The sequence below is a fragment of the Rhinolophus hipposideros genome, assembly GCF_964194185.1.
Source record: "Rhinolophus hipposideros genome assembly, chromosome: X".
NCBI classification, from domain to species: domain Eukaryota; kingdom Metazoa; phylum Chordata; class Mammalia; order Chiroptera; family Rhinolophidae; genus Rhinolophus; species Rhinolophus hipposideros.
Genome location: NC_138046.1, coordinates 88,424,869 through 88,445,751, shown reverse-complemented (window position 1 = coordinate 88,445,751; position 20,883 = coordinate 88,424,869). Strand labels below are relative to the sequence as shown.

Here is a 20,883-nt window from a genome sequence, read left to right as displayed (position 1 = left end):
GGCAGTCCCAGCCTTCAAGCACCTCCTGACTCAGGCTCAGCCAACAGCGAAAATGGCACCACGCGTGAGGGCGGGGCCGGCGGCACATAAAGAGCTCTTATTGGTTGGGAGCGGCACCGGCCGCCTTCCCAGCCCCTCCATTGGCCAACTCCGTAAAACGACGAAACTGAGAGGATGGGTCTGAACTAGGGCAGTTTCGGAGCCAGCAGGCCAGCCTCAAGAAAGTCAAGACCCTGTGGGAGAAGCCGCCGCGACCGCGCCGTTGGGTGAGTGCCCTCCGCCCGGCTTGCCACTCCATCCCCTAGCTCTTCGCTGCTAAACAGCCAGCCCTCTGCGCGCCTGCGCGAAACCCTTCTCCCTGCATCCTGCCACCCCTTCCACCTCCCCATCACGCGCCTGCGCCAGACCCCCAGCTACGGCGTGGTCGCCCGGACAACAAAAGATCCTCCTTCTCATTGGTCAGCTGGACTAGTTTTGATTGGTGGTCTCTGTATTTGACCCTCCTTTTTCCTTTTAAGCGCCGCGCGCGCGAGACCCTTGCTTTCTACTTTCTTTTCCTCTTGCATTTAGGAGGTAAGTTTGCGCTATTGCGGGAAGCGTCTGGCTTTCCACATACTGAACCTGAGAGTTGTAGTTCTCATTAGTTTTCTCTTTTCTGTCCCGAAGTTTCCAGGACTACAGGGAGGGAATAGCTCTCCGTTGAATGATGCAAGACATTGACCCCTGCAGTGGAACCCAACCTACTCGTTGCGTCTACCCCAGCGGACTATGAGCCCTGAGGGCGGGGACGAGACCTGGTTCCCTTGTCTCCCTCACAAAAGGGTGACCAATGAGGGCAGGGACCATGCATCATTCCTATGTCTTTCTCAGCTGACCCTGACCCCTGTAGGCAAGGACCTGGTCTGGCTCCTGTGTTTACCACATTACATGGCTCTTAGAGAGCTGGAACAAACAAGCTTTCAGTCTTTCTGTGGCCTTACAGTTAGGTTTTTAAAACTATATAATTGGATTGGTTTTTTTCCAGTTTTACAAGTCTGTTAACTGATGAATTTAGTCCGTTTGCATTTCTTGTGATAACTAACCATTTGGATTTGATTTTATGATGTCATTCTGTACTTTCTATTTGTTCAGGTTTTTCTCTTCTTTTTTCTCCTTTGTACTTATCCACACACAGCTATCTGCCTACAAATACATGGCCACCAACGCTATCCCCTTGCACCCATACTGGCCTCGGCACCTGAGACTGGACAACTTTGTGCCTAATGACTGCCCTACCTGGCATATCCTGGCTGGCCTCTTCTCTGTCTCTGGAGTCTTAGTTGTGACCACATGGCTGTTGTCAGGACGTGCTGCAGTCATCCCACTGGGGACCTGGCGTCGACTGTCCCTGTGCTGGTTCACAGTGTGTGGATTCATTCACATGGTGATTGAGGGTTGGTTCAGCCTGTACCACGAGGACATTCTTGGAGACCAAGCTTTCTTATCCCAACTCTGTGAGTCCTGAGTTCTTTCATGTGCTGTGGGAGGGAATTTTCCAGGCAGGGATTGGCTTAGATGGTTACCCACCCACCAACTCTTCTTCTATTAATTTATTTTAAAATCTTATTTAACTTTTTTCTCGCATATATATTCACATGGGTCGAAAAACAAACCATTTAAAGAGGTATGCAGTGAAAATCTACCTTTTGTCCACCAAGTGTCCGCAGTTATTAACCACTGTTAATAATTGTTTGTTTCCTTCCAGGGTTTATTTACACTTAAATACGTAAACCTCAGTTTGCTCAATTGTAAAAGAAGGATAATAGTAATACCCAAATATATATATATAAGGCATTTAGAACAGTGTTTGGCAGACAGTGGATGCCATATAATTATTTATTATTATTATTTGGCAGACAGTAGATGCCATATAACTTTATTGTCATCATCATTGTCTTTGTTTTTCCTTTTTGTGTAAACAAATGGTAACATGTTATAAACACTCCTTAACTTTGCTTTTTTTTTTTTTAACAAGGTCACTCATCAGTTCATAAAGAGCTTTCAAAGCATAGATGTTACAGAATTATTTGACTTGTCCAGTATTGATGGGCATTTCCCCCAGTCTTTTGCTGTTATAAGCAATACTCCTTTTGGCCTCATGAATAAAGCTGCTATGAACATTGTTAAACAAGTCTTTGTGTGGAGATCTGCTTTCATTTCTCTTGGTAAATATAGAGGAGTGGAATGACTGGGTCGTATGGTAGATGTGTGTTTAACTTTATGAAAAACTGCCAAATTGTTTTCAAAAATGGCTGCACCATTTTTTATATTCCCACCATCAGTATATGAGAGTCCTAGTTTTTCCACATCCTCACTGAAACTTTCTATGGTCAGGTGTTTCTTAAATTTTAGTCCTTCTAGTGGATGTGAGTGATATCTCATTATGGGGTTTTAATTTGCTTTTCCTTAATGATTAATGTAAGTTTGAGCATCTTTCATGTGTATATTGATCATTTGGAAATTTTCTTTAATAAAGAACCTATTCCAATCCCCTACCTATCTTCACATTGTGTGATCTGCTTTTTTCTTATTGACTCTGCTCACTCTTTCATTCACTCCTCTGTTCACATTCTCTCTTTCTCTCTCTCTCTCATTAGCCACTTCACTCACTCCATCATCTACACCTGTCTACATTTATTCTACAAATATTTCTCCAGTACCAGAGAATCCCAGCAACACTTACTGTTCTATGTCAGGTTTGCACACATTATCTTGTGTACATATATGAAAATAAGACCGGGTCTTATATTAAGGTTTGCTCCAAAACACACATTAGGGCTTATGTTCAGGGTATGTCATCCTGAAAAATCATGCTAGGGCTTATTTTCCAGTTAGGTCTTATTTTCAGGGAAACACAGTATTAACTCTAGAATCCAAACAGCTACCCCATTTCAGATGTGGAAACAGGCATGGAGGGGTTATAAAGCCTGCCTTATTACATGGGCCCTCAGCTCTCAAAAGTCTGAGTTCCTTTTCCTGCCTTTACTTTTCATGTGTGTCTCTTGTCTTCTTCAGGGAAAGAGTATGCCAAGGGAGACAGCCGATACATCCTGTAAGTGTTTGCCACTGTCACGGGAGACCTGCATTGGTTTGTGGTGGTGGTGAGTCAGGGAGCACTAATGGGGTGCCCTGTGGGTAGAGCCCAGTGATGCCAGTGTCTCCCTATCCTTTCTCCCGCAGGAATGACAACTTCGTGATATGCATGGAGACCATCACTGCTTGCCTGTGGGGACCACTCAGCATTTGGGTGGTGGTCGCCTTTCTCTACCAGCAGCCCCTCCGCTTTGTCCTACAGCTCGTGGTCTCTGTGGGTGAGAAAAAGGCCCACACTGGGTGCTGGAGGGGATGATGTGGGATCCACAGACACAGGGGCCATCTGTGTGGGTGGGATCTCTCAATTGTGCCCACCCAGGGCTGAGTCAGACTGAATGACAAACTCCCTGAGGTTCTGGAACAGCCATACCCCTCTTGGCCTATGTTCTCAAACAGGGAGTGTTCATTTCTCCTCCATCACAAAGTCTCTAGTGCAGGTTACATGAGGTGGCCCATGATGTTGGGAAGCCCCTGGGTTCTTCATGCTCAGGATTTTGAGCCCCCTTCATCTGAGATTTAGTCCTTTTGTGTTCTTACATTGTTAGCTTGCTTTAGTTCTAGAAATGTGAGTTCTTTTTAGTCCTGGAATCCTCAGCTATCTTAAATTAAAGGATTTTGATCTTCCTTAAATTTTGGAGATATGAATTCTCCTGGGTTCTGAAATTCTCAGCTTCTGATTTCTGGAATTCTCACTTTTCTGATTTCTCAGTTTTTCAGCTGTATAATTTCAGAATTCTTAGCTCTCTGAATTTGGGAATCCTGAGCACTGAGACCTTGAATGGTAACTTGGAGAATGTCTTGGAATAGCTCCTTCTCCTCACAGGGTTCCCCCCCCCTTCCCCTTCTGCCTCCCACAGGTCAGATCTACGGGGATGTGCTCTACTTCCTCATTGAGTACCGAGATGGATTCCAGCATGGGGAGCTGGGCCACCCACTCTACTTCTGGTTTTACTTTGTCTTCATGAACGCCCTGTGGCTGGTGCTGCCTGGAATCCTTGTGCTCGATTCTGTGAAGCAGCTCACCCATGCTCAGAGCCTGCTGGACACCAAAGCTACAAAAGCCAAGAGCAAGAAGAGCTAATGAGTGATGGACTGGGCTTGAACACTGGCTGATGACAAACTCTCTATCTACCAGAAGAGTCCAATCTTTGGTCCCACAGGTGGGAGATACAAAGCGAATAGATCTGTCAGAGTCAGGCTGATGGGTGGGCACCGAAAGGGCTAGAAATGGAAAAGAAAGGAGCTGTTGGAACAAAGGTCCAAGAGAACCTTGGAGGTCCATGGGGGTGGCAATTTTTAAAATCGGGAAATAAAAGGTCTTGACCCTAACACAGAGATCTTTCATTACTGACCCCAGAGATGCTCCATAACTGACTCCACAGGCCCCTCCATCACTCACTCATTCCAGAGACCACCATCCTCATCACATAGACCTTCAATCTATGACCTCACGAAGCCCCATCACTAACCCCACAGATTACAGTGATGGCTGATTAGATTCATGAGTCACACCCATAATCTCTTGAGGAGTGGTCTTCCACCCACACCCTTGGTGTTCTCTCCAGAACATACTTTCTCATTTTTTTGCAATATGGACAGGATGAGAATTTTCTAAATCTTCAAGTTCTTCAATTGACTCAGCCTCTTGTCTCCTGATCAGGTACCTCATAGACACCTGATTACTCACTCCAAAGACCCCCATCACTGACCCTACAGACTCACCCATCACTACCCTAAAGATCCTCATCACTCACCCGAGACCCCACAAAACTCACCCCACAGACCTCATCACTCCACATACCCCATCATTAACCCTTAAGACACCCATCACCCTACACATAGTTTTCATTTACTCTTTAGATCACCCATCACTCATCTCACCTCCATCACTTGCCCCAATAAACCTCCCATCACATACCAAACAACCCCATAATTCACCCCATAAACCCCTCATCATGTATCACAGACCCCCTATCATTTACCACTCGCCATCTGTAGGGGCCACTCGTCACCCCCTACAGATACGCCATCACTCACCCTATATACTCCCTATAACTGCAGAATTCATCACTTACCTCATATCCCTATTACACTCCACAGATCTCCAGTTAACCCGCAGATCTTCCATCACACCCCCACATCCTGTCACCCCACAGATTCCCATCCACCCCACGGATACCCCTCATTCTACAGGTGAGACCTTCAGTCATAAAACAAATGGGTACTTGAGGAATTTTGAGATGACAAAGAACGAATAATAAAACTGCAGGTGCCTGTAGGCTGGCTGCAGGTGACCTGTGCAGAGCAGGACTTCAGTTCCAATCCTGGTTGTGCTTGAGCCTACAGTGTAGCTTTTGAGAAATGCCTCACTGTGAAGGCCATAGCTGTGAGTCACTTCCTCACCTCATATCCATCACTTACCTCATCATCATGTAAGGCGTGCTGGCCTTACTCTTCCTCAAACACACGGGGCACAGCCCCACCTTCCATCCATTGCACTGTCTATTCTCTGTGCCACTTACTATCACTTGGACCTTGAACATGTTTCTCTCTGACCTTCAGTGCTCTCATCTGTAAAATGCTAGTAATAATAGTACTTACCTCATAGGGTTTTTTATGCAGATTAAACGAATTAAGACCGTCTTATATTAATTTTTGCTCCAAAAGACGCATTAGAGCTGATTGTCCAGCTAGGTCTTATTTTCAGGGAAACACGGTATATGTAGACTTTCTGGCATACAATTTGTATTTGTTGAATGGAGGAATAAATAAATGAAAGAAAAAGTTCTCCCCAGGACCATGGTAAGGACCACGTTTTCTATCTCCTTTCTTCCATTATCTTTTCATCCAAGGCTCTCTCCACAACCAAGATAGGCATCTGGCCACATCATACCCCCATCTAAAACATGTACTCCAGTGCCTTCAGGATAAACTCCAAGCTCCAGGCTAATGTTTTGCTCATCCCACACTATGAAAATTCTAATGAGACACAGATTCTCAAACTCATTTGTTTCCAACAAAAAATCCAGTAGTACCATAAGTGGTTTTGACTCCAGCCCGTCGGACAAGAGAAATGTGCCAGTAACCCTCTTCTGGCTTTCAAAAAAAGTCCTCATTATTTATACCTTCCAGAAAACAGATGTCAATTTAATATCAATACCAAGAAAACAAATTATTTTAATAGATACCAAAATAGAATTTCAGACGTCTCTAAAAAGTTAATGTTAAGAGTAGCATCCATACAACACGGCAACCACAGCTGAAGTCCAGGAATCTTACAGGACTCCTTTGTTAGAAATTACATTCGTGAGGGCACTCTGTATTTTGTCCAAACCAGATGGATGGTATGCAATGAAGTAAGGAGAATGCCTTTTGCCCTACATATAGTTTCTCAAGAGTCTAATTCAGCCCATGTTTTATTGACACACACCGTTTCATAACAGGACTGACCTCAACGTGTTGTGAGGATTAAATAAAACGAAGGTGGTGATGGAAGGAGAACTGACTCTGGGTGGTGAACACACAATGGGATTTATAGATGATGTAATACAGAATTGTACACCTGAAATCTATGTAATTTCACTAACAATTGTCACCCCAATAAATTAAAAAAAAAAAAACGAAGGCAAACTTTAAACCTCTGGAGAGCATAAAACTGGCTTTTTGGGGGGTAAATTATTTATTGAAGTATAACATGCGAACACACTAGAAGAATCAAAAATGTACAGCTCCATAAATTTTCACGTGTAAACTATTTTTAAAAGATTCTGAAAGAAGGATTATTTTTCTGTTTTGTGGATTCATTTGGAGAAGGCCACAAGCATTTGAAATAGATGGTGACGTAATCTGTAAGCAGACGCGCGAGGCGACTTGGAGAGGGGTGTGGAGCCTTGATGTCATCGCGCTGCAGCTTCCTTTCCCCCGCCCACTTCTCTCGCTGGAATAGGTCATCACTTTAACACTAACTAGGTGAATCCGGAAGTAAACTGTCCAAACCACCAAACCGCGGACGAGGGGAGGCGGGGCCTCAGTTGGCGCCTGCGCACTGGCTGAAGTGAGGCAAAAATGCCCTGCTTTGGGAGGCGGAGTTCCTTGTGACAGCAGTCTATGCGCATGCGCAAAGGCGACTCCACTCTGCCAGGTGGGAGGGGCGGGGGGGGAGGCCAGGGTCGTGCAGCGCCCTCTGCGCCTGCGTCCGGGCGCGAGGTGGGGCTGCGGGTTCCCGCATTCTGGAGTGCGCGTAAGGGGTAGGGGGCAACCGTCACCCGTCACCCTGAGGCGGGTGGCGGCGGGATGGCGACCGCCTCTGGGTCCTCGGACTTTGCCGGCTCCGGAGCGCCCCCGCCTGGCGGGGAAGTCCAGGCGGCCGCAGCTGAGGAGGAGGAGCGAGAGGTGGTACGGGTCCGAGTCAAGGTGAGGTTGGCGGCCGTCATCCAGCCCGCCCAAGGCTCCCAGGGGAAAAGAAGGTGGGGGCTGTCCCAGGATGGAGGGCGGTACCTGAGATTTGGGGTGTTACCTGAGGGGCGAGGCTTGAAGGCCGAGTGACAGTGGCAAGGGATGAGGGAGGCTGGACGTGGGAATGCGGGGGCATGGCAGAAGGGCATGAAGAATGAAAATGGAAGGGTAGGGGCCTACGGAATGGATGGGTGGAGATTGTGGGTAGAGAGGAGGGGCCTAATAGTTGAGAAGTAGGGCCCTAAGGAATGAGGGAGGCTGCTGCTATCTGAAAAGGAGGCGCTGAAGTCAGTTAACATGTGTTGAGAGTGCACTTTTGTGTAAGTCGCCACCCTGGATGAGCTGACATGCTTGTCAGGGAGACAAACAGCTCAATAAATGAGAGGCTTTCGACACTGGTGAATGTCACGAGGAAATAACACAAAAGTTTTGAACTAGGGTGTTACTTTAGCCAAGGTTGTACAGGGAAATCCCCAGAGAGGTATTGAAGGAACAGAGCCCCAAATTAAAAGGAGTCACCTATGTGCCTCTCAGCGGGGAAGAGTGTTCTAGGCAGAGGGAACACCAAGGCCAAAGGCTGGGAGATGAGCTTGGCACGTGCCCTTAGGTTTCCATATTTCTGGAGCCTAGAGAGTGAGGGGAAGAGTGAATGAAGATGAATCAGAAAAGTGAGAGAGGGGCAGATTGTACATACCAAAGGGCCTTTGCTGTTGCACTAGTTCCGGCAAGTAGTGATGTGACTTGGAGCGGGTTGGTGCAAGAGGATAGAGGATAGATTCTGGAGAGAAGTAACGGGTCACTTCAGTGTACTAGAGGACGCTCTAAGGTAGAGGTTTGGGAGTTCAGAAAAGAGATGATGCCTGAGCTATGAGTGAGCCAGTGGAAGAAAGTAGGAAGGACGTTCCAGTCGGGGATCAGCATAAGCAAAGGCCTGAAGGCAGGATGTGTTCAAAGTAACTTCCAGAAGTTTGGTAGTACCAGAGTGTAAAGTTCAAAAAAGCTGACTGGAGAGAGAGACTGTCTGTGCTCACCTGCTGGGGACCCTGGGGTTGCCTTTGAAGAGGGTTAAGTAGGACAGTGTTGTATGTAGATCTGTGTGCTAGACTGGTTGCAGCATGGAGGATGCATTGTTAATAGAGGCCAGAGTGGACATGATGATCCCGGCACCCATCATTGAGGAGACATAGAAGGAGGATTGGGTGCCTGGACTATTGCGTAGCCTCTTCCTCACTAGAGCACTGCTTTCTCCCTTACCCCCCATAGTCTGTTCTAAGCAGAGCAGCCAGAAGGATCCTATAAACATAACTCAGACCACATCCATCCTCTGCTCAGAACCCTTCTAGTGCTCTCCGCTCACTCACAGCAAAAGCCAAAGTCCTCACCATGGTCCAGAATGCCCACCACTTCTCTGACCTCTTCTCCTACTGCTCCCTCTGCTTCAGCGTGGTGATGTGGCCCCTGATGGCCTACCCCATGTCTTCTCTCCCCAGAAATGTGAGAGCTTCTTGCCACCTGAGTTCCGCTCTTTCGCTGTTGACCCCCAGATCACCTCCCTCGATGTGTTGCAGCACATCCTCATCCGAGCGTTTGACCTGAACGGGTGAGTAACAGGATGCTGGCAACCAGTGATCCACTCACCTCAACAGCGATTGTTTGGCTTTTTCATTGTTCTTGTTCGGTAGGGTATTTGTTTGTTTTATTATTATAAGTAACCCCACTGTGAACAGCCACATTCGTGTCTCTTGGAATATTTGGCAAAATCTAGGCATAGAATAAATTCCTAGGAGTGCTTGTGCTGGGTTAAAGGGTACATGCTTTTTAAAATTTCAATGGATGGTTCCAAAATGCTCTCCAGACAGGTTTTACCAATTTACAGTCTCACCAGCAGCACATAAAATAAAACATTAGAAAATTTGCCAACCTGATGAATGAAAAATGATGTCTCTCGGGGGCAGGTATGATGGTTGTTTTGTTGTTGTGATTATTTTTGAGAAATACATGCACATGGTAACAAACACAAAGAGTACAAAAGTGATGGGTAGTTAGGATGTTTCCATGGTGATAATAGTTATCACACAACATATTTCTTTGCATAGTTGCACAAGTGTATCTGAAGAATAAATTCTTAGTTGTTATTTGGCTTTTTTGCATAAGCACCTTTTGTTGTGAAAAGTGACAGTCATACAGATTGCTTTTTTTTTAATGCAGTAAGAAGGCTGCTTTCTTTCCACTTCTATCCCTCAACTACCCTGTTACCCTCCCTAGAGGGGACCAACATTTTACTAGTTTCCAATGCGCCCTCGAGATGCAAGCAGGTGTGTATCTGTTTCTATGTTTGTGTAACAAAGTAAAGATGAATGATCTAATCTCAGGTTGACCACAATCCTTAGCACAGTACCCAACATGTATTAGGAAGTTGTTGTCAACACCGTCTATCTTCCCCTGTAACTGTCCCTGAGGCCTCCAGGGCACTGGGGCACTGAGAGCGTCTGTACCTTCTTTGTCCAGGAAGAAGAACTTTGGCATCAGCTACCTGGGCCAAGATCGGCTGGGCCAGGAAGCTTACCTCTCACTCCTGTCTGACTGGGACCTCAGCACAGCCTTCGCTACTGCCTCCAAACCTTACCTGCAGCTGCGTGTAGATATCCGGCCCACTGAGGACAGTGAGTACCCAGTGCCTTGGGGAACACAGCTGTGGGACCTATTCTGTCCCCATAGGATGATTCCACCCCTTGCAATACAGTTATTCACAGTGAGCTAGAGAGTTAGGTAGCCTAAGTTCAATCCCGGCTTGCCCACTAGGCGTCAGTTATTCACCTGTAGAGATAATGGTATCTTAGGGCTCTCGGGAGGATTAAACAGGAAAATTCATGGAAAATGCCTGAAATGGTGCATGGTTGCAGTGAATGCTCAAAAAGTACTAGCTGTAATAACAATAATTATCATGTTAAATTTGCTATTATAGTATATAATCTAGTAGTATATAATTATATAATGTAATATAAAAATAGAGCTATAGTATTGTACGTTTCAATTATAATAATATGGGATATACCAATGCTGATGATAATAATGGTAGTTGTATTTATTAATTCACTCTTCCTGCACTCATACTCATTTGTTTGCACTTTTGCTCACTTGTTCATGTGTTCTCTTGATCTCTCAGCTACTTTCTCTCTTCTCATATTTGTTACCCCACTCTTGCCTGTGCTGGTCCCTCGGAGCACACAGATAAATTAAGGAAGGCATGGTCCCAAAAATTTGATTATGGACCATACATTATATTATAATAGTATTACTATACTATTATATTATAATGTATATTATATATACTATATATATTACTATACATTGTATTACATAATAGTATCGTATCAGTGTTAAATTTCCTGGATATGGTAATTGTAGAGAGAGAGAAACAAGAGTTAGAGAGAAAAATGGTGACAGATGGGCAGAGAAACAAATGGAAAAAGACAGGTAGCAAGAGACACAGGAACCGCTGCCACTGAGTAGCCCTATGTGCTTAAGCCAGTCACTTAACTAATTCCCCAAGCCTCGCTTTCCTCACCTGTAAAACAGACACAGTAGTGCTATTTCAGTAAAGAAATCAAAACTGCTCAGCTAATAAACATATGGAGAAAACCCCAATTGCATAAGAACTGAGAGACAGGCAAATAAAGCAGGGAGACAGACACCCATCAGTTTGGCAGAAAGATATTTAAAAGTTATCTTTTTAAAGAGAATCAACTTTCCAGTTATTAAGGAGCCCTTTCTTTTCTTCCTGTTGTCTTACTGAATTCCTGCATCTACAAGTGTTTAACATTGATCTTTGTTAAATGCTTAGTCAGTTCCTTGTTCTTTTAATCACATAGCTTTATGATATGTTTTAATGTTTTCCTCTTTAAAAATTTTATTGGGCTGCCAGATGGCTCAGTTGGTTAGAGCGCAAGCTCTTAACAATGGGTTTGCTGGTTCGATTCCCACATGGGCCAGTGAGCTGTGCCCTCCACAACTAGATTGAAGGACAACTACTTGGAGTTGATGGGCCCTGGAGAAACACAGTGTTTCCTAATATTCCCCAATAAAATTTATTTTAGAAAAAATTATTGAATATTCTTGTTCACTTACTGTTCTTTTCATTTAATAGAATTAGCTTATCTTTTCATTAAAATCCTGATGGGAAATTTGATTGGAGTTGCATTTTTTAAAGAAACAAAATTTTAATTACCCAGTAAACACATTCTCCTTATTAAAAATGAAGGCATTTCAAAAAATGCTGAAGTCTCCTGGAACCACTATGCCTAATCTCAGTCTCCTACCCTTTTGCCCTGCAGGAACCACTTTGATCGGTGTAGTAGGTAACTTTGCAGATCCTCTATACACGTGCACGCGCGCACACAAATACACACAAAGTTATCCACATATAGGGATACATAAGTATATTCATATTTGTATATATACACAAATGGTATGTATTTAACATAAATGGATCATACTATACTTAATAAGTGCCCAATAGATGGAGCTGTTACTATAAATATTAGTAATGGCATTCTTGTAATTGTGTTCATGACTGTGAAAGCAACAGGCATGTTGTGACCACTTGGATGGCCCAGTCCCTCTTTCTGGGAAGAAGTCAGTTTCTGTCACCTCTACGATCAGATTACCAAGCCTAGACCTTTGACCAATTTGTATATATTTGTGATATGAATCCTCTTTCTATCAGATGTATTGCAAATATTTTTTCCCAGCTTACCTTTTTTATTAGTTTCAGGTGTGCAAAACCATATAATAGTTAGACATTGACACCCCTCACAAAGGGATAACCCCCCTTCCCCAATCTACTACCCCTCTGACATCATATCTATAATAGCTATTACAATTCCATTGACTCTATTCCCTATGTTGTACTTACCTTTTTTTTTATGGCTTTGTTTATGGTGTCTTTTTTGTCCTATTAAAAATAAAAATTTGTATACAGTCTTACACATATATCTGTCTTTTCCTTTATGATTTCTGAGTTTCTCCTCTTACTCTGGAACATTTTTCCATCTACAAGCTTATACAAGTATTCTACATTCTCTTCTAATATGCTTATTATTTTCTTTCTATATATAAATATCTACTCTGTCAACATTGTGATAAGTAGACCTAGCTTTTTTTAAAAAAATTCCAGATAAGTAGTCAATTACACCAGCATCATTTTTTTAAATAACTGCCTTCTCTACACTGATTAGAAATGCCACTTTTGTCATATACTGTGTTCCCAGGTGTACTTGGATTTATTTCTGGGCTTCCTATTGCATTCCATCAATTGGCTCTATTTGTCTATTGCTATGTTAACACCATATTTTCATCACAGTGGTTTTGTGGTAAATTTTAATAAGGCAAGCATTATCATTTTCCCACTATTTATTTTTCTTGGCTTTTTTTCTTAACTATTCTTAAATGTGAATTCTTTCATATGAATCTTACAACAATTTTCTAGTTCCAGGAAAAGCCCCATTAGATTTCTGATTGGCATTGCACAGCATTTATATGTTAATTTAGGGTTTGGGAATTTTGATAAATTTTATGATGAGGAAATGTAGTATGTGTAGCATATATTATGTAATATCACAAGCAGGGCTTGGGACAGCACCCCATAATGGAACACTTGGGTGTTTCTTCAGGGAAATGTGTGCATATTCACACTTAGTGGGTTATATAAAGACTACATATGGTCTCATGTCAGTTCAGATCAGGTTTTGCCACTAGCTGAGTTTGTGCTTGTAGAAATCCTTTACCCGTTTCATTAATGGGTTTTTTTCTTTTTAAACTCAATATAGAATGTCTCTTTATTCTTGTAATGTTTTTGGCCTTGAGCAGTGCTTTCCCTGACATTCACATCACTGCTCTTGCTTTCTGTTTGTGTTTGCTAAGCATACCTTTAGGTGTCTTTAATTTTCATCTTTTCTTTGTTACCTAGTTTTAGGTATGTGTTATAAAAATCCCGCTGCTGGATTTATGCTTTTTTACTCAATTAACAGTGAAATCTTTAGACCACTTTTCCCCTCCAGTCTCTCCCAGACTCCCCGGCCCTTGAAATGGAAGCTTTGGAACACTTCTAATTCTTATTCTTCCTTTGATCCCTAACTCTTAACTTCTGGGTTTTCCTGAGATGGTAATTTTCGTTTCTTTTTAAATTCCAGAGTATCATCTTTTCTTGATAGTAAGTCACTTATGTTTCAGGAATCCTAAAGCAAGCCTTAAGATTACAAACTCTCAATCACAGTATCTTTTTCATTTTATGTTTAACTTTATATATTGGAAATCTGTGGCCCATCACCATTTACCCTTCCTTTGCTATCCTCACCTTTATTCAGTAGTTATTTGCTTAGAGAACTTATTTGTTCATCTCCAATAGGGGTGTGGGTTGCATGTACTCTAATAACCAAAAACGTCTTCCTTGGGCCGCTGTAGATATGTACTGTCTTGGCTGGATGTGAAGCCCTTGAATCTTAGGTCTTTCTCAGTGCTCCATAGGTGCCACAAGCCACTGTCTTCTTGCTTCCAGAGTTGTAGAACAGAAGTCCATCACCATTCTGACCTTCTTTCTGTTGTAAGCAGTCTGTCCCTTGTCTTTGGAAGCTGGCAGGAGTTTTGCTTCCTTCTTGAAATTTGGATATTTCACCAGAATCTAAATAGAGTCGGGGGAAGGCTGTCGTATCTACTGTTTGTTAAGTAATTCTATCTAAGACTTGGTGAGCCATTTCATCTCAGGGACGTTCTCCTTCGTGTCTGTGTGATTATACTGTCTCCACCTGATCCCTTTTCTCCCCCCACATTTCCTAGTATTTGCATATTAGGTCTCCTGGACTTGCCTTCCCGATCTCTATACTTTTTCACTCAAATGATCAAGCTTTAGCTCTGTGCCTGGAAAGTATTCTTCTCTTTGGTCTTTTAGACTATTACTTTGACCTTCTCCATTTTACCTGCTACGTGTTTTAATGCTCTGATTAATGTTTTAGAAGGACCACTGTGGCAGCTGTTGGGTGAGAGTGGAGAGTGACAGAAAGGAAGCAGGGACTGGTTAGGAGGCCGTTTCAGGTGAGAAACGTGGTGGCTCAGACAGGGTGACAAGGTGGAGATGAGAGAAGAGGTGGCATTGAAGTACATTCTGCAGGCAGCAGCCATGGGGCTTAGCCACAGTTTGGCCCTGGGAGCTGAGAGAGTGGGAGGCGGCAAGGACGTCTCTCAGGTTTCTGGCTGAAGCACCTGAGGAGGTCGTGTCTCCAGTGGCTCTCAGGCTCCCCTTTGGGGCCTCTGAGGTTTGCTGTGCCCTGTGACACATCCAAGGAGAGGCCGTGACATCCACACGCAGCCTGGGGTTTGCTTCCCCCTCAGCTCTGTGGGGTAAAGGACAATGAACTCCATGGCAGTTCCGCTGAGGGACAGTACTTGCCTGCAGATGACAATGGCTTAAACGACTTGAAGTTGATTTGTTTCATATAATTGAGTTTGAAAACCCCTGGACATTGCTGTTGTCAACTTAGCAGCTCTTTGGCGCCAGGGCTGACATCTCCTAAATCTCTCCAACTTACCTTCAGGTGGCCACTGCTACTTCAGCCAGCACATCACATTTGAGGCAGGAAGAACGAATGTGAGGGGCTGTGAAGAAGACCAGAGGAGGGACAGACTTCTGCTGATGTTCCCAGGGCCAGAACTGGAGAGAGTCAAGCACAGCATTGTTGCCTCTGTCTAACACACCTGACATACCTATTCTACACATACTTTCTCTAAACCTATCTGGACTCTGGAGTGAGGCAAAGGAGGTTAAGATGCCAGCCCTGCCATTTCCTAGCTGTAGAATCTTGGCCACTTACGAATTGTGCCAACCTTTTCATCATCGGTAAAATGAGAACGATCATGGTCATCGGTACTGATTGTGGGAGGAGAACTCGTGTTATATGAATATAAGATTGAGAGTTTGGGCTCTCCAGCTTTGGGCCTGGACTTAAGATTTTGGTTCTTTCGCTCACTAGCTGTTGGGGCCTTGGGCAACTATCTTATCCTGAATGTGCCTGTTTCCTCATAGAAAGAGTGGCATTAATAATAGTGCCTCCCGTATAGAATGGATGTGAATAGTAAATGAGCTAATATTTGCAAAGGGCTCAGAACACTTCCTGGCACTTCACACTAGGGAAATGTTGTCTCAAGTTCTTATTACTTTTCTTAAAGTTAAGCCCTTGTCACAGTGCCTGGCACATAGTAAGTGCTCAATAAATACCACTTTATGTCATTAAAATATTGCTATGAGAGCCTGCCCAGGCATTTTGTGAGACAGTTACCAAACATAAAAGACAGTTATTCTAATAGAAAGGACTTATTCATGGCTCTGTGCTTTGCATGACTAGGATGACATGAGAAGAGAGAGCGGGAGTCGCTCATTGCCCTTTGGTGGCCTGGCTTTGACAGGAGAGGAAGCTGGCCCTGAGGTCTGGGGTTCTCATCCCCGCGCTCATGTCACTTCACTCTGTTTGCCCAGGCCCGCTGCTGGAAGACTGGGACATCATCAGCCCCAAGGATGTCATTGGCTCTGACGTGCTGCTGGCTGAGAAACGGTCATCGCTGACAACAGCTGCCCTGCCCTTCACACAGTCCATCCTCTCTCAGGTGGTTTCAGGGACCCTGCAGCCCAGCTGTGGTTGGAAGGCAGGGCCTACCTGGTTCCCCCAATTCTGAGCATGCTGCTTGGCACCTGCCCCGAGCCTCCCCACTGACCGGTGGCCCCCCTCCTTCCTTCCTTCACAGGTGGGCCGCACCTTGTCTAAGGTCCAGCAGGTGCTGAGCTGGTCCTATGGGGAGGATGTCAAGCCCTTCAAGCCCCCCCTGAGCGATGCCGAGTTCCACACGTATCTGAACCACGAAGGCCAGCTCTCCCGGCCTGAGGAGTTGCGCCTGCGAATCTATCACGGTGGCGTCGAGCCCTCCCTGCGAAAGGTGAGCCTCCTCAGCCCTTCCTTGGATCCGTCGCTCCTGCTGTCGTGAATAGCTCGTGAGACACGTGCCGCAGACCCCACTGGCGTGGGGTGGCGTGGAGACGATCCAGGGCAGCGGGCTCTCCTTCATGAGGGGCTAGGAGTCAAAAGTGGGAAGGCAGACATTCGGAAGGAGGACCGAGGCCCCAGGCAGGTGGGTGGGTGGTGATGGCTACGCCCTGGGGCAGGGCGGCTCACCTGTGGAGCCTCAGCCTCCTCTGCTTTGCCCCGGCCAGGTGGTGTGGCGGTACCTGCTGAATGTGTACCCTGACGGGTTGACAGGCTGTGAGCGGATGGACTACATGAAACGCAAGAGTCGTGAGTATGAGCAGCTCAAGAGCGAGTGGGCCCAGCGAGCGAGTCCCGAGGACCTGGAATTCATTCGCAGCACGGTCCTCAAGGACGTGCTGCGTACCGACCGGGCCCACCCCTACTACGCGGGGCCTGAGGACGGCCCACACCTGCGCGCACTGCACGACCTGCTCACCACCTATGCCGTGACCCACCCGCAGGTGTCCTACTGCCAGGGCATGAGTGACCTTGCCTCGCCCATCCTCGCCGTGATGGACCACGAAGGCCATGCCTTCGTCTGCTTTTGTGGCATCATGAAGCGCCTGGCTGCGAACTTCCATCCTGATGGCTGTGCCATGGCCACCAAGTTCGCCCACCTCAAGCTGCTGCTGCGACACGCTGACCCTGACTTCTACCAATACCTGCAAGAAGCCGGGGCGGATGATCTCTTCTTCTGTTACCGCTGGCTGCTGCTCGAGCTCAAGCGCGAGTTCGCCTTTGACGACGCCCTCCGCATGCTGGAGGTCACCTGGAGTTCACTGCCCCCCGATCCTCCAGAACATGAGGTAGAGCTCGTCGGACCCCCTAGCCAAGTGGCAGACACTGGCTTCGGTGGTCACAGAGGGCGGCCCATGCGCCAGAGGCACATGTTGAGGCCTGCAGGTGGGGGAAGCAGTGCTTTGGAAGACACGGTTGACCACTTGGCTATGACCAGCCAGGGGCCTGGTGGCGGGGGACGTCTCCTGAGACAAGCCAGTCTGGATGAACTCCAGCAACTCAGGGATAACATTGGCCCCAGGAGGGACCCTCTGGTCCAGGTGCACCATCCAGCTGCCCTCATCAGCTCCAAATCCCTCTCCGAGCCCTTGCTCACCTCCTCAGACACCCTGCTCTCCTCCTCTTCCCACCCAGATTCCCCATCCTCCTCCTCCCCGCCCTCCTCCCAGGAGGCCTCTCTGGCTGGTGACGTGGCTGCAGGATCCCTCTTGATGCCAGAGGTGGGCTCCCGGAAAGACCCCGGGAAGTCCCTGCCGCCCCCACACCCACTGGGCCTGCCCCCGCCCCAGGAGTTTGGCCGGGGAAACCCATTCATGCTCTTCCTCTGCCTTGCCATCCTGCTGGAGCACCGCGACCACATCATGCGCAATGGGCTGGATTACAACGAGCTGGCCATGCACTTTGACCGCCTCGTGCGAAAACATCACCTGGGCCGCGTCCTGCGCCGGGCCAAGGCTCTCTTTGCTGATTACCTGCAGTCAGAGGTGTGGGATTCAGAGGAGGGGGCCGAGGCCACAGCCCCCTCTTAATCAGGCGCTCTGCAGCCCACCCTCCGCCCCTCCGGATCTCCCTTCTTCACGAGGGCCTCCACGTGAGACCCTACGTCCCTGCCTGCCAGCCCTCGCCCTGTCGGAGCGTGGGGCCCTCTCTCTGCCGGTCTGAGAGTACGGGGCTCTGCTTCGGCACTGTCTCTTGGAGGCCATGGCCTCTTTTCTGTTTTGGTCGCTTTGTTTTTAACAACTGTACTTTGCACACATGAAGGTCACTGTGATCTGTTCATTTCTCTGCCCTCTTCCTGGTTTTTGTTGTAGATAGAGTCCCCCGGGGGCTCTTTCCCTGACAGAGCTGAACTCCTTCTCTTGGTGTAGGGTGGCTCCTGCTTCCCCAGTGGCCAGAGATTGGATGCTGAGAATTGGTTGTGGAAGGTGAGCGCAGCTCCAGGACTGCTTGAGGAAGGCCTGAGGCCGTTGTGTGGTCGGTCTGCCTCTGAGGGTTTCGAGTATGGCTGGGAATGTATGTCTCCAGGACAGGCCCCTGACTAAGGGATGAGGGAGAGTTCCTGACTCAAAAAGGGCAAGATTCATTACAAAGATTGGGAAGGATGGGCCACTGGGCCACCCACCTCTAGCCTTCCACGTGTCACCCGTTCTGGGACCCAGACCCTTCCCTGTGAGTCTTCTGCACGAATGCGGGCAGTCCTGGGCAGGGGCCTGAGGCTCCTATTCTTGTCACTGGCTTTGGGGCCGGCTTGAGGGACTATGGCCTTGCCATGCCAAGGGCTCTAAGCTGTAAACTGGGTTTCTAGCTCGTGGGTCCCTGTCTTAACCATTTTCCCAGTAGACACCTTTTATTTGCCGTCTCCCTCCCACTACTGTGAACAAACCAATCAAACCGTGATAAAGCTCAGGCCCTCAAAGAAGTCCCCTATTTATTTGGAGGTTAATGATCAAAAGAAAGTCCCTTTCCCACTTAGGTTCTCAGAAAGCAGATGCTCTCACAGGCCAGGTGCTGCCCTGCCACCAGGACGTGGCAGACAATGGGTGAAGTCGCACGGGTCCTACAGGTCGTTGCCTCACCATGCCAGCCTCTGGCCTGAAGTTGCTACATGAGGCAATGCTGACAGACGTGGGGGGCACCAGGGCAGCCATCCTTTCATCTGTCTCCCCCGGGACTGCCATATAAAACTGGATAGAACCCTTAAAAGGCTCCCATCACCCCCAGTATTGGGAAAGCTGACCATTCCTCAGAGGAAGGCTCAGTCACAGGAAGAACAGGACAAGACCACTCTGTGTCAGGGGTACCTCAAGACTGTGGGTCTAATAATTATGCATAAGGGGCTCAGGCATTGCCCACACCAAGAGCCACCCAACATATGGGGGTATATGGTCCTCTGAGGGCCTGATATGTACCCACTTTGTCAGTTGCCAACTCTGGTAACATGCTTATGTAATGTGCCCTCTGGGCACATTCTGTGATTATGAGCTCATATAGTTGAGGGGCCAGACGAGCCAATTCTGTGATTGGTGGCTTGGGGTGTCTGAGGGATAGAGGGGTCCTTCCTGTGACTAGGAGGCTGAGATACCCTGGAAGGCAGAAACCTGTATTAGTCCCCGCGGGTGCTTGGCTGGGGCTTCGTGTTCCTGCCAAGATGGCAAACAGCACAAGCCACCAATTCCCTTGCCTAAAAGGAACCCTGGAGAAACCACAGAGGGAAACATAAGTTCCAGAAACTGCAGCACAGCTAAGAAGACCTATGGGGAAATGGAATCTTTAACTGGCCAGTGTTTTGAGTGGAGGATGGCTGGTGGCAGCAAATACAGGACAGGTTAGAGATTTAAGTTCCGGCTCTTACCTCTCCCCCATGTTGCCCCGGGAAGACCCTTGTCTGTCCCATCACTTGCAGAAATCATCCCAACCACTGGGACAGGTGTCTGGGGGGCTAGCCTCAGGTCACCAAGCACCCTGCTGAGGAGAGGAAATGTGTACTCAGAGGCAGCCACTCCTCCACCTCTTCCTCCAGACACCAGGGCTGGTGGTGACACTTAGGGAGATGGCTTCCTCTGAGGGTTTAAAGGTGAAACCCCTGCCAGAGGAATTGTGAGGTGCTGTGGTAGCAGATGGGAGTGAGAGCTCTGCTTTTGTGGTGCCTGGGACTGTCAAGCCTCCGGCTCATCTCCCCACATACCCCCAGATCCCTAGAAGTCCAGGTGATTGAGCAGTGAAGTGGCCTTCAGCTTCCCTCAGTACATTTTACCAGCCATCACAGCTGCTCACATCAGGGGAATACGAGCTCAGCGCTGAAATAACTAGACACCAGGACAGTACAATTACCTCCAGAGAAAAATAAATTGCATGTATTAGTTATCTATTACTGTATTACAAATTACCCCCAGACTTAGCAGCTTAAAACAAATCTTAATTGTCTCCACTTCCGAAGGTCAGGAATATGGGAGCAGCTTAGCCAGGTGGTTTTTGTTTTTTGGGTTTTTTTTTTAAAGATTCTTATTAAAAATATAGCTAACATGCAATATTTCTGGGGGTGCCCCCAAAATGTACACATTTTAAGAGATGTTATCTGTGTATTACTTTTCAAAGTTGAATTGAATTACAGTAGCAATGCGTTCTATGACGTTCGCTCAAAAGATGGCGTTAATCAAATGAATTCTAGCGTCATTCATTGTAATTCAATTTTAATACAGTTTTATCC

At 46.7% G+C, this 20,883-nt stretch overlaps 2 protein-coding genes across 2 annotated transcripts; both read left to right on the top strand.

The window, feature by feature from the left end:
• Positions 1-130: 130 nt before the first annotated feature.
• On the top strand, positions 131-4,460 carry EBP (EBP cholestenol delta-isomerase). Its single transcript, XM_081042800.1, has 5 exons — positions 131-266; positions 1,175-1,493; positions 3,055-3,091; positions 3,220-3,350; positions 3,990-4,460. Exons 2-5 carry the CDS (start codon positions 1,193-1,195, stop codon positions 4,211-4,213), a joined length of 693 nt encoding a protein of 230 aa, XP_080898926.1. The 5' UTR covers positions 131-266; positions 1,175-1,192; the 3' UTR covers positions 4,214-4,460.
• Positions 4,461-7,245: 2,785 nt separating this feature from the next.
• Positions 7,246-20,883, top strand: TBC1D25 (TBC1 domain family member 25). The gene is made up of 6 exons (XM_081042787.1): positions 7,246-7,545; positions 9,078-9,187; positions 10,096-10,250; positions 16,115-16,242; positions 16,381-16,569; positions 16,844-20,883. The coding sequence occupies exons 1-6, from the start codon at positions 7,426-7,428 to the stop codon at positions 18,203-18,205; spliced, it is 2,064 nt and encodes a 687-aa protein (XP_080898913.1). The 5' UTR covers positions 7,246-7,425; the 3' UTR covers positions 18,206-20,883.

Bases quoted from the DNA above. Each gene is read 5' to 3' on its own strand.
- EBP (XM_081042800.1), top strand. From the start codon at position 1,193: ATGGCCACCAACGCTATCCCCTTGCACCCATACTGGCCTCGGCACCTG. The intron at 3,092-3,219 runs GTAAGTGTTTGC...TTTCTCCCGCAG, and splicing joins GGAGACAGCCGATACATCCT to GAATGACAACTTCGTGATAT. The intron at 3,351-3,989 runs GTGAGAAAAAGG...TGCCTCCCACAG, and splicing joins ACAGCTCGTGGTCTCTGTGG to GTCAGATCTACGGGGATGTG.
- TBC1D25 (XM_081042787.1), top strand. From the start codon at position 7,426: ATGGCGACCGCCTCTGGGTCCTCGGACTTTGCCGGCTCCGGAGCGCCC. The intron at 7,546-9,077 runs GTGAGGTTGGCG...TTCTCTCCCCAG, and splicing joins TGGTACGGGTCCGAGTCAAG to AAATGTGAGAGCTTCTTGCC. The intron at 16,570-16,843 runs GTGAGCCTCCTC...TGCCCCGGCCAG, and splicing joins TCGAGCCCTCCCTGCGAAAG to GTGGTGTGGCGGTACCTGCT.